The sequence below is a fragment of the Schistocerca serialis genome, chromosome 4 (assembly GCF_023864345.2).
Source record: "Schistocerca serialis cubense isolate TAMUIC-IGC-003099 chromosome 4, iqSchSeri2.2, whole genome shotgun sequence".
In the NCBI taxonomy this organism is placed as follows: domain Eukaryota; kingdom Metazoa; phylum Arthropoda; class Insecta; order Orthoptera; family Acrididae; genus Schistocerca; species Schistocerca serialis.
This window is the reverse complement of record NC_064641.1, coordinates 703,296,814-703,308,976: the sequence shown is the minus strand read 5'-3', so window position 1 is coordinate 703,308,976 and position 12,163 is coordinate 703,296,814. Positions and strand designations below refer to the sequence as shown.

The following is a 12,163-nucleotide window of genomic DNA, read 5'->3' as shown; positions in this document are numbered from 1 at the left end:
GGCTATTAAGGTCCTCAGGGGATTCACTACACTAAGTGAATATGTGCCGTAGCGTGCATAGGGCCCCGAGCTGTAGTGGTGCTATTTCCCTTTTAGTTTTCTGCACCGCTGCCTACTCTTTTACTATTCTTTGCATCTGTCAAAACAACTCTTCGACTATCAATCTATCTAGAGAATCGGTAAAGAATAACCGGATATGACTATTTTACCCAAAAGTGATTTTGGAAATTACCATTTGGACTTACTGTATCTTCAGCAGCATTAATTCGTAGTTTAAACGAAATTTTACCTGTTCATCTTCGTGACAATGGTACTTCACATGTTGACGATATTCTTATTGCTAAACGTTCTTGGAGTGAGCACAACAAAATTTTGGATTCATTATTACGTATTTTTGCAAGAGTTGGCATTACAGTGAACTTGGAAAAATCTGAATTTGGTCGTTCTCAGGGAAATTTCTCGGTCACATTATTTCTACAGAAGGTATTCTTCCTGATCCAGAGAAACTAGATGCTATTTGTAATTATGCTGTTCCTACCACAAAACGTGATGTTCGTAGTTTCCTTGGTGTCTGTAACTTTCTTAGACGCTTTGTTAGATTGGACAATTTGGCCACACCTCGTTTATGTGAACTATCTGGAAAGAATTCTAATTGGTGTTGGGATAAGGAGGCTCAGTCAGAATTTGAACAACTTCGTGATGCTTTAGTTGCTGCTCCACTTCTTTCACATCCGGATTTATTTAAAGATTTTTGTTTGGCGACGGACTCATCATACAAAGGCCTAGGTGCACATTTATTTCAAGAGATAGAAGAAAACGGCGTTGTAGTACAAAAGACTATTGCATTTGGAAGTCGTGTTCTTTCTAAATCAGAAAAGAATTATTCGATTACGGAACTTGAAGCTTTGGCTGTTGTTTGGGCTTTCACAAAATTTCGCACATTTTTGTTTGGCAGACATACTAAGGTTTATACCGATCATCGAGCTCTGGAATTTCTTATGTCAACAAAATTAACTCATGGCAGATTGTCACGATGGGCGTTGTACCTACAGGAATTTGATTTTAGTATTGTTTACGTACAGGGATCTTCAAATATTGTTGCTGATGCTTTATCACGTGCACCTATGGGTTTGAAACAAAGTGCTGAGGAGGACTGCAAAGAAAACAATTATTGTTTGATGTATATTCAAGGTGTTGCGTTTGAGAATTTTATTTCGTCTTCGCTCCAGGACATCGCTAAGGAGCAAAATAAGGATCCAATCTGGAAGGACATTAAGGAGAAGTGGAGGAGAAAGGAAAGCGTAGCGATTAGACAGCATTATTTAGTTCGCAATGATATTCTTTTTAAACGAAAATCGGTCGACAACTCTGTTTGGTTAGTTTGTATTCCTGATGAGTGGGTTAATAAATTGATTTGGTACACACATTTCAGTTATGCACACTTTGGTCCCAGAAAATGCTTTCATAAATTACGAGAAAATTGCTACTTCAGTAATATGGAAAAACGTATTCGATCTGTTCTTGCCAAATGCAAATTATGTCAAAAGGCTAAGCCGCCAACTATTTCTCACAGAGCACCGTTGTTTCCTATCATTCCAGCGAAATTAAAGGACATGGCTGCAGTCGATTTGTTTGGTCCAGTGGTTCGTTCTACTAATGGTTTTGCGTACATTTTCGTAGCAGTGGAATTGACATCAAAATATGTGTGTTTTACACCTTAACGCAAAGCAACAGCTCGTTCAGTATCTAATGCTTTCATCAAACATTTTCTTAAAGAAGTCGGTCATGTTGATAAGGTTATATCAGATAATGGATCACAGTTTCGCTCTAAAATTTGGCTTCGTACTCTAATGCGTCGTAAAATTAAACCAATTTTCATTTCACTTTTTTACCCTCAATCTAAGGCTTCTGAGAGATGGATGAAGGAAATCAATAAATTGTGTCGACTTTATTATCATCAGAATCACAAAACATGGGATCAGTACCTTCATATTTTTCAAAACATTCTGAATGAACTCCCTAATGATTCAACTTCTTTACCGCCGATATTGATATTAAAAAATAAAGCACCGACAAATCGCATTTCTGAAATCGTTCCTTTTCCACCTACACGGAAACTGCGGCATTCTGAAGTTGTGAACCTGGCTCTGCAAAATATTGCATCTGCGGCTGCTAGAAGAGAGAAATCAGCTAAACGTCCTGGTCGTTTAAAAATCTTGTCAGTTGGTCAGAAGGTGTTAAGTCTCATCGTTTGTCTCACAAAGGAAAAGGCTTGTGTCGCAAATTTTTTCTGCTTTATAACGGTCCATATAGAGTTCGCAAAATTATTCATGATAACACTGTTGAAGTAGAAACTCTTAAATCTCGGCGCTCTAAGGGAATACATCATATATCAAACGTTAAAATTTTTGTGGAATGACATACTTTTGAGACATCAACAGTTACATGTAAACATGCAGAGAATATAAGGATACCGCGCCGCGTTCCGGCGGCGGCACATACTCAAAGCAACAGTCAAGTCTGCGCGCCGCACAAGGCAGTCGTTGACCGCAAACAATTACTTCCTACGTCACGCGCCTACAGCTGATCGAGCGCTCAGTGCGGATGCACTGACAGCCGTAAACAAATACACAGTCTAATTTCTCTGATTAAATTCGGTATAAAGCCATAGTGACTTGGTAAATTATGTTATTAACGTTCAGTATTTTTCAGGATACGGTTGTATAAAATATTTAAGAACTTCAGGTAAATTCTGTGTGTGTCCGACGTTAAGAGGACTTGCTATCGAGAAATTTTCAGGAAGAATGTCATTTCGAAGAAGAAAGTAATAAACTAAAAAGGTAACTATTAATTGAGTTTATTTTTCAGGTAATATATTTCCACTTAGGTACGTACTTTAGACGTAATTTGCTGCTCGCGATTACGTGATTTATACTTTGAGTTAACTGATTTTGACAATGGTTGATTAATGAACAGGGTTGTTAATTATGTACATTATGCATCGCTTGGCTGCTATGCTTTTTCACTGATGTCATATTTTTTAATTATGTGCCTGCTGTGCTTATTTATTTGAATTATAATTGTCACCTGATTAATTGTGGTAATATGGTTATGTATGTAAGTTATACTTTGTGATTTATCTGCTTGCGCCTTAATGTTTATTTATTAAGATTACATATGAATATTCACTTGCTTATGCTGTGATGCTAATGACCTGTTTATTATGTAAGATATATATTTGCTGCTTTGCGTATGGATTGCATATATACACATTTCTGTTTTGTTGTCATAACTACTCTTTAATTTGGTATGAGGTGTACGAACATGGAGTTTAGGTCACACTATGGTATTAATTATAGATTGTTTGCTTGGCAGAGCCTCGTTGTAGGAATTGTGCTGCATCCACTTGTTGACATTCTGTTCTCTACTGGTATATTTACTCGCTATTGCATGTTTTGCTTACGCTCAGTGCCTTATATTTTTAAGAAAAGAAAATGAACTGCTATAATTCGACGAACGACATTAGTACAAGAAACTTCATAGAAGTCACATGAGCTGGAGGTTTTATGGAAGCTGTATAAATTTATGCTAATAGGAAGGAAGCTAACGACATGACATACCAACACTAGGGTTAGACCACTGACAGTTATTACACTGCATTCTTCGTGAGCAATTGAAACAGGAAGTGACACTTGACACAAGAAATACTCCACATGTATGTTTCTGATTTGCCATGATTCTTGAAGTGGTGTACACACTGTGAAATATTACGATTTATTCACTCAAAGTCTTATGTGATCTTTCATACTACGTACTCGTACTTACTTACTGAGAGTTGTTCGAACTAAAGGCTGTTAGAGGTCATGTAGGCATTTCTTTTATTTAATGATGGACAAGGTAACCAAAATGTATTTTATGATTCATAATGAGTAGAAGATTTGGGTCAGATGGATTACACAGAGGTTGTGTGTGGACACTGTGTCTTCGGATTGCATGGGATGATGAATTGAAGTTTGCACTAGAATTTTATCTGTGCTTGTTCGAGGAGACTGACTAGAGGAAAGAGTTGTAATGGAAGTGAAATGATATTGGCGATAAGGTTTATATGTGTCGACGTATTGAAGAGGTATTATTGAGGTATTGAGATTGTGTGAAGTTGATGATTATTGGAGTTTTGGTGGACAAGAGGTAAGGTAATTGATATTGATGATAAGTTTTATATGTATCGACGTAAGAGGTATTATTGAAGTATTAAGATTATGTGATGCTGATGATTATTGGAGTTTTGATGGATAAGAGGCAAAGTTAAGTGAGGAGCATATTTTTTTTGTTGGTTTATATGGAACTAGGAGGATGAAGATGGCAGACTAGAACACTAAAGTGGAAGGAAGATTGTCTACACACACTTTGTTAAATCAATAAGCAGTACATACTTTTTTTTTGGAGAGAGGAAGTAATTGCATATCTTGGCACACTGACAGTTGTTCAGCAACCGTACATTTTGATCTGGCTTGGCAAACATTGGTCTTGACATGATGACTATGACGTTGACTAACTATTATTGACTGTTATACATTGCTGCCACTACTACTTGATACACATGATGAACATCAAATTTTGACAGAATTGTATTCACACAGTTAACACTATTCAATTACACAGTAGCACTAATGTGGACGAAAGATGAGTGAGTGTGTTTTGTGTGTTTTCACTTCCTAATCCCAGATAATTGGTACCAACCTATTTCCTAAATATTATTTTACTTGTTTGTTGTGGCTTGCACTGACACCCAAAAATATTATAGGTTTACTGATATTTGTAATATTTAATATGACAATTATCTGATATCATTTGTCTGTTTATTATAATTTGTATGTTTAGTGTAAGTGCATTGATAATAATTTTGTAAAAGCAATTGTGTGTGCATTCAAACTGTTGTTCACACCTGCACCTGTTCAACATTGATGTGTGCCACTTGGAAATGTTTAATTTCTGCTGATAAACTCTGATGAACAGTGTGATTAGTGATAGTGATTATGGACTGCTGTCTGCACCTGTTCAACATTACTGGGTGTCACTAGTGGAACTGCTTATACTGAAATGATGTCACTTGTTGCTGTCTGCACCTGCTCAACATTGCTGGGTGCCACTGATGGAACTGTTTCTACTGAAATAATGTCCCTTGTTGGTGTCTGCACCTGTTCAATATTGCTGGGTGCCACTAATGGAACTGCTTCTGCTGAATGATGTCACTTGTTGGTGTCTGCACCTGTTCAACATTTCTGGGTGTCACTAATGGAACTGCTTCTACTGACATAATGTCATTTGTTGGTGTCTGCACCTGTTCAACATTGCTGGGTGCAACTGATGGAACTGCTTCTATTGAAATGATGTCACTTGTTGGTGTCTGCACCTGTTCAACATTGCTGGGTGCCACTGATGGAACTGCTTCTACTAAAATGATGTCACTTGTTGGTATTTGCACCTGTTGACCATTGCTAGGTGCTACTGCTGGAACTATCAACTACTTGTTTTTTTGAATCATTGAAAGCATTTTATGTGAACATTTGTATAAACTGATTTTTTGTGTATTGTGTAAACTATTATGTCAAGTCACATGTATGAAAGAATTTGTATTGCTTACTGTATTTTATATATTAGGTTATTGAAAGGTCAGTGCAAAGCCAAAATTTTATCTAATTATGTGATATTTACGTATTAATATTATCTTTTATTTTTGTCTGTATTTTTGTGGACGAATTTGGTGGTATTTTCACCACCAATGCTGGCAAAAATGCCATCAAATTCTGGCCCGTGGAGGAAGGGCATGTGAAAGGTGGCTACACTGAGCCACGGCGTCAGAGATTGCGCCAAAGAGTTTTATTCCGCCGCCTCCACTGGCAGTTCTTGTCGAGAAGTCGTGGTGGAGTGTGCTTGTCGAGATGTGGCAGTAGTCAGTGCTTGTTGAGAAGTAGTAGTGAGTCGGTGTTGAGATGTTGTAGTAGGGAGTGCTTGTTCCATGTTTTATGCAGTTGTTTGATGGGCTAGACAGCAGATGTTGTTTGAGTGGAGATATTGTAATGATCAGAGTGCTTTTCGTCAATATATATGAAGGTACAAAAATTCCCTTTTCTTTTTATTATTTCAGTGTCTTAAATAATGCGTCATTACAGGTTCAGTCAACAAAGCATCTGGCTCGTGTTCTTGTATTAGAGTGTAATTCTGGTTTTCTTGCGCAATTATAGTATTTCTATTTTTTTTAATTACTTCAGTATAAATGGTATTTAAAATTTCTTGTCTTATTGAAGAAGAACCGTGCCAGATGTGTACGTTGAATCACACTTCCACACACAGAACAGTTACACTTGTGCTTTGGTTTCGTACGTTTTATAGTTGCTGGGGACTTAATTAATTAATTGTGTTAACGGAAATTTTCTTTCATTCTTTGTTGTTATTCTATGCAGTCAGATTGCGTACTAAAACTAGTCAGGGCCAACCGTTTACGAGACTTCGTAATCGGACAGACAGCTACTAAAAATTAAAAAACTATTTGCATTGCATTCATTAATATTTAATTAAGCCCCCATGCAACAGAATGACTAACTTTCCTGAACGTAGGCGAACACTATTGAAAGAAAGAGTATTCCGCCTGGTTGCATGTTGGTAGAGCCAGAAACTGCACACTTGTGTTCATAATCTTAGTTTTAAGTAAAATTCTGATATGGCGAGCGCACATGCCAATTTCATACTGTATAAATTATGTTGTCAAACTTGTGAAAGTTTGTTTCTATTATGGTTCTTAAATCATTTGCATGATACAGGTATTTCTCAAATCTTTGCACGAATGTTATTCAGGTGATGTGTTTCTATGAACTGCAGTTTCTTGACAATTATGCTAAATCGATGAACTAATCACTGTTGTAGAAGACAAGTCGAAAAAAGGCCCAGGAAGTAGACGACATTCCTTCAGAAATATTGATAGCCTTGGGAGAGCCCAAAACTCTTCCATCTAGTGCGCAAGATGTATGGGACAGGCGAAATGCCTTCAGACGTCAAGAAGAATGTAATAATACGAGTAACAAAGGATGCACCTGCTGACAGTTGAACATTATCAAACTGTCAGTTTAATAAGTTAGGGTTGCAAAATTCTAACACGAATTCTTTACAGAAGAACGGAAAAACTGGTAGAAGCAGACCTCGGGGAAGATCAGTTTGGATTCCGGAGAAATATTGGAACACGCGAGACAATACTGACCGACGACTTATCTTAGAAGATAGTTTAAGCAAAGGCAAACCTATGCTTATAGCTTTTGTTGGAGAAAGCTTATCACAGTGTTGGCCGGGACACTCTCTTTGAAGTTCTGAAGGTGGCAGGGCTAAAATACAGGGAGCGAAAGGCTATTTACAATTTGTACAGAAACCAGGCAGCAGTTATAAGAATCGAGGGGCATGAAAAGGAAGCAGTGGGTGAGAGGGGAGTGAGACAGGGTTGTAGTCTACCCCGATGTTATTCAATCTGTACACTGAGCAAGTGGTGAAGCAAACCAAAGAAAAATTTGGTGAAGGAATTAAAGTCCAGCAGCCGCGTGGTTCCGGACTGAAGCACCTAGAACCGCTCGGCCACCACGGCCGGCCACAGGGGAGGGGGGGGGGAGGGAGAGGTGGCGGCAGGAGGGGGGGGGAGGGACAAACCGTGGTATCTGCCCCTGACGGCAATTTCAGAGGGCGCCAAATTCATATTCTTGAAGGAAAAACACCTGGTTGCACAAACCGACTAGCATCCAGTGTAAGTTGGTCTATCCATTATTCATACGATTTTGGCCATTATTCATTCGATTTTGGTACGCACGCAATTGGTTTCTGAACATTTTTGAATGCATGCATAGTGTACTTGACGTCTCTGCCAGGGGAATACCCGTCACATCTAGAAATAAAAACCTTTCCCGCAGACAAAAGGGGACTGGCTATACGAGCTTTGCCGAATAAACCCGAAAGGGTGAATGTCAATCGCTGTTTGTTTATGTGGGTGATTGGGTGTGCGAATGATCAGCGTTGTTATAATTATCAGCGAAATCCATAGATTCAGACTACCAGAGTCGAAATAAATGACTAACAGGAATATCAGGTAAGAAAGATTACATAGAATTTTCTCGGTGAATCCAAGAGAAAGAAATTTGGACAGGAAATTTTGCCAAAACTCTTCGCTACTAGGGACCAGTTGTACAGTCCCCGGTTAGCAGTCGCTTAAGTTCTATTCTCGGAATTCCGCGAAAATGCGTTTTACAAACACACAATGATGCCTAACCGGCGAAAATACGCGGGATAAGCCGGCCGGAGTGGCCGTGCGGTTCTGGGCGCTGCAGTCTGGAGCCGGGCGACCGCTACGGTCGCAGGTTCGAATCCTGCCTCGGGCATGGATGTGTGTGATGTCCTTAGGTTAGTTAGGTTTAATTAGTTCTAAGTTCTAGGCGACTGATGACCTGAGAAGTTAAGTCGCATAGTGCTCAGAGCCATTTGAACCATTTTACGCGGGATAACTGAACTGCGTTTCTGACAGGGTTAGTGAAGTTATCCGGTGAATAGGTTTTGTCACTGGGAGGAATAATTACAGAATTAGTGATGACAAGATTGCTTGCTAGAACGAGGAAGCAGAGGGAAAGGGGACATCACACAAATTATTTGGAAGAATATGAAGATTCCAAATTTATACAAAAATTTCGCGCTTCAATTTTTCGGTATCGTGATTGAGAAACTGGAGCATATGAATGAAATGTAAAACTATTTCCTAATATAAAAATGTCTGCTTCTAGTAGGCCTAACAGGAATTTCATTTTGGTACTTCGTGAATCATATTCTGTCATATTGTTTATATAAACAAGGTAGATAAAAATGATCATGTGTACCGAAACGGTCTCGCTTATTTGGCGTGTTTTACAATCGCAGCAATATCAGAAAGGCCTACTTCGTTTTTTCTAGCAGACAGTGACAAAATAGACGTAATTATATCGAGAAACCACACCAATCTTGGGTACTATTCGTATTAACAGCTTTTTGAGTATTAGGCAACATTTCGATTTTTCATGTAGCAAAACGTTGGACGAATTTTGATGAGGTAACAGATTCTTTCGCAGAAAGGAAGATTAGAGAGAAAAAAATGCTGGGACCTAAGAATTGAAGAAATGTGTACCGACTTGCTTGTCTCTTGTCTTTACTGTTTTATGTTTCCTATATTTAATTTTATGTCACCCAGAATAGAAAGTTGTTAGCTAATAGGCAATAAAGAGCGCAAATTTTCTGAAGGTTCATATTCTCCCAGCCACAAATAATTCCACTCAGTATTAATTGCGAGTTTTTTTAAGGAGTGTAGGATGTCAGACCGGCCGACTGATGCAGGAGAGGCACCACAGGAGATATTAATTTACACTGTCCTGAATATAGGTTCGATGGCTTCCATTACAAAATACACACGCTTGAATCCCACACAGTGAAATACAGTGAATGCGATAGAAGAATGCTGTGCTACAAAATGAAAATATTTTTGAAAAATCAATTTTTTGAAAATTTTTGACGACCTTTTCAAACGCTTGTCCTGTCACGTTTTCGCCCTGGTTCGGAAATATCGTAGACCTGAGACTGCCCTGGATACGGTATTGTTTTGAATTCAAAGTTTTGGGACGGCCTGTGTAACTGTCGCCTGCGGGCGAAAGCGATGTCAGGGCTCGGCGCGCAGTGTCGCGCCTGTTTTGTTTCGCATGCTGGCACGCGGAATGAGCGCAGTAGAGTAACTCTCTCTCTGGCTGCACAGCTGGCGCGCGCGTCGTGAAGCAGCAACAGCTGTTCCGTTACCTGAAGGACGTCAGTCGAGCCGTACGGAGAGCCGGCCTCCTCGGCGGGGCGCGACACGGTGAACACTCGCTGCAGCCTCATGGCGGCGCTGCGGACAGGTGTTGACTGGGGACCGGCTCCGGCACAGACTGACTGTGCCACCTGTAGCGTGCCGGGCTGCGCTGGCTCCGTGTTGTGGCGCGGACGCGGCCGTGCGTGACTCAACGCGGAACTGCGCGCGGCGCACCGCCACACAGCCTGCAGAACTCGCCGACCACGTGGTGCGCCTCCCACCGGCGCCCCCGAGTCTGCACTGCCCACCCCTGAAGCCCTCCTCATACGGCAAGTGAAAGCAAACGTGGAGCTGAACGAATTTTGTGACGTCACAACGTTGTCATGGAATGGCTAAGGCCGGTATTACAACAGTCTAACATAACAGTCGCGACACTCACAGCTATAAAAGTTGTTACCATTTGACAGATGGAGCGACACTAGCGCGAGTAGGGTGAACATCAGACGCGTCGTAAGCATAATGCTTGTTTTGCATCCATTTCCTACGTAATTTACGAAATATTTGAGCTATTTTCTTACCTCCAAGGGTTTGTGTAGTATCAGAAGGCATCTATGTTTCTAAAAATGATTGTAAAATAAGCGCACGTAAGGACAAAAACCACGAATCGAGTGGTAAGCTACAACACATTCGTGAAGAAACACTTGTGACGTTGGAGAGAATTGCACCTTACCTCGTTGATATCAAAAGAATATAAACACACAGCTTCACATGTAAGAAGCACAGACATGTACTTTTACATGCAAAAGCGATCGACAGCCCATTTATCGTTCTGTAGGCCTACTGTGTTTGTCATTGTCGCCTGTTGCCACAAGTACGACATTCATCTCTATATTATTCTAAGTGGGACAAGCAACTGCCAAATAGTGGGTGAAATATGTTGAAAACATTATAATGAGCTGATTACATTACATTTCACGCAACACCAAATATTTGAGTAATTTTCAAACAATCTGTCAGTGAACAAGGTGCTAACAAAATAATGTCATCACACGAAGGAAGCAAGGAAAATTAAGTGACTAACAACAGAAGTGAATGAAATACATACCAAACATTACGCTTTTGTAAGACACGAATAACTGCACTTAATCTAACCACTTCATCGTCAAAGCAGGTCTGTGTTGACGATTCACACGAAGTGTGGCAGTGATACATGGAGAGCTGAACTGGCTGCTTCTGTGTCATAGGACGGTTTTACAGCTTTAGATGGATTGACGAATCTTTGTGGCAGTTTCTTTTTCATTGTAAGTTGAGGTGGCTTATTTGGGATGTCAAACAGTGTGGGTACTGCATTCCACACGAGTTTATATTGTCTGCGTTCATGAACTGGTTTTGTTCGAAATGTAGCGAACAAAACCTAATATTATTATACAGGTAAACTGGGTCTTTATTCATAACGTCTTCTCATCTGCTATTAATTAGCCATTTTCTGCCCCTAAAACGAAACATTAATCATTAATACACATGTAGTTTGCTAGTGAATCCTGACGATACAGTTTAGTTACAAGATGTCCGCCCCAGTAGCTGAGTGGTCAGCGTGACGGATTGCCGTCCTCTGGGCCCGGGTTCGATTCCCGGCTGGGTCGGAGATTTTCTCCGCTCAGGGACTGGGTGTTGTGTTGTGTTCATCATCATTTCATCCCCATCCGGCGTGCAGGTCGCCCAATGTGGCGCCGAATGTAATAAGACCTGCGATATGGCGGCCGGACCTGCCCCGCGAGGGGCCTCCCGGCCAATGACGCCAAACGCTCATTTCCATTCATTTCCAGTAACAAGATGGTATATACCTTTCAGGATCCTTAGGAAACCTAAAAAAAGATAGCTGTGGCGTCTTCTTCCTGTTGTTGCTGCAATTTATTGCGCTGCAAACGCTCCGGCTTGTAGAAAACCATAGCAGAAATCAAAATAAACAACCACTATTCGCTTTCACGATCGCGCCGAACTCACAGTTTAAATTACTGGCCGCTTGGGGCGCTGCTGGCGGGGTAGGCAACAAAATCGAGGGAAGTGTCGCGACTGCAATGTTAGACTGTGGTATTACACTATCATATTTCCTTGACAAAGATTTGATCAAAGAAATGACCAAATATCTTTGACGTGGCGCTAAAAAGGGGCATTACACTGTCATCATTTTTCCGTCAAAGTTCAAGATGGCTGACAAAAACAACTTGTTATTATGCGCAGCAATCGCATGTACCACAATTGTACTGTGTACGCATTTGGAAGAGAAGCGAAGGAAAAACAGGAAACGTACTTGGGTGAAGGTGT

The 12,163-nt window shown here is 40.3% G+C and overlaps 1 protein-coding gene across 1 annotated transcript in view; it reads right to left on the bottom strand.

Annotated features, from left to right (window-relative positions):
- Window positions 1–10,164, bottom strand: part of LOC126474705 (phospholipid phosphatase 1-like) — a 782,821-nt gene extending 772,657 nt beyond the window's left edge. Inside the window, exon 1 of the mRNA XM_050102182.1 lies at window positions 9,847–10,164. Within this exon, the coding sequence (XP_049958139.1) occupies window positions 9,847–10,164 (318 nt within the window). The remainder of the gene's footprint in view (window positions 1–9,846) is intronic.
- Window positions 10,165–12,163: the final 1,999 nt, after the last annotated feature.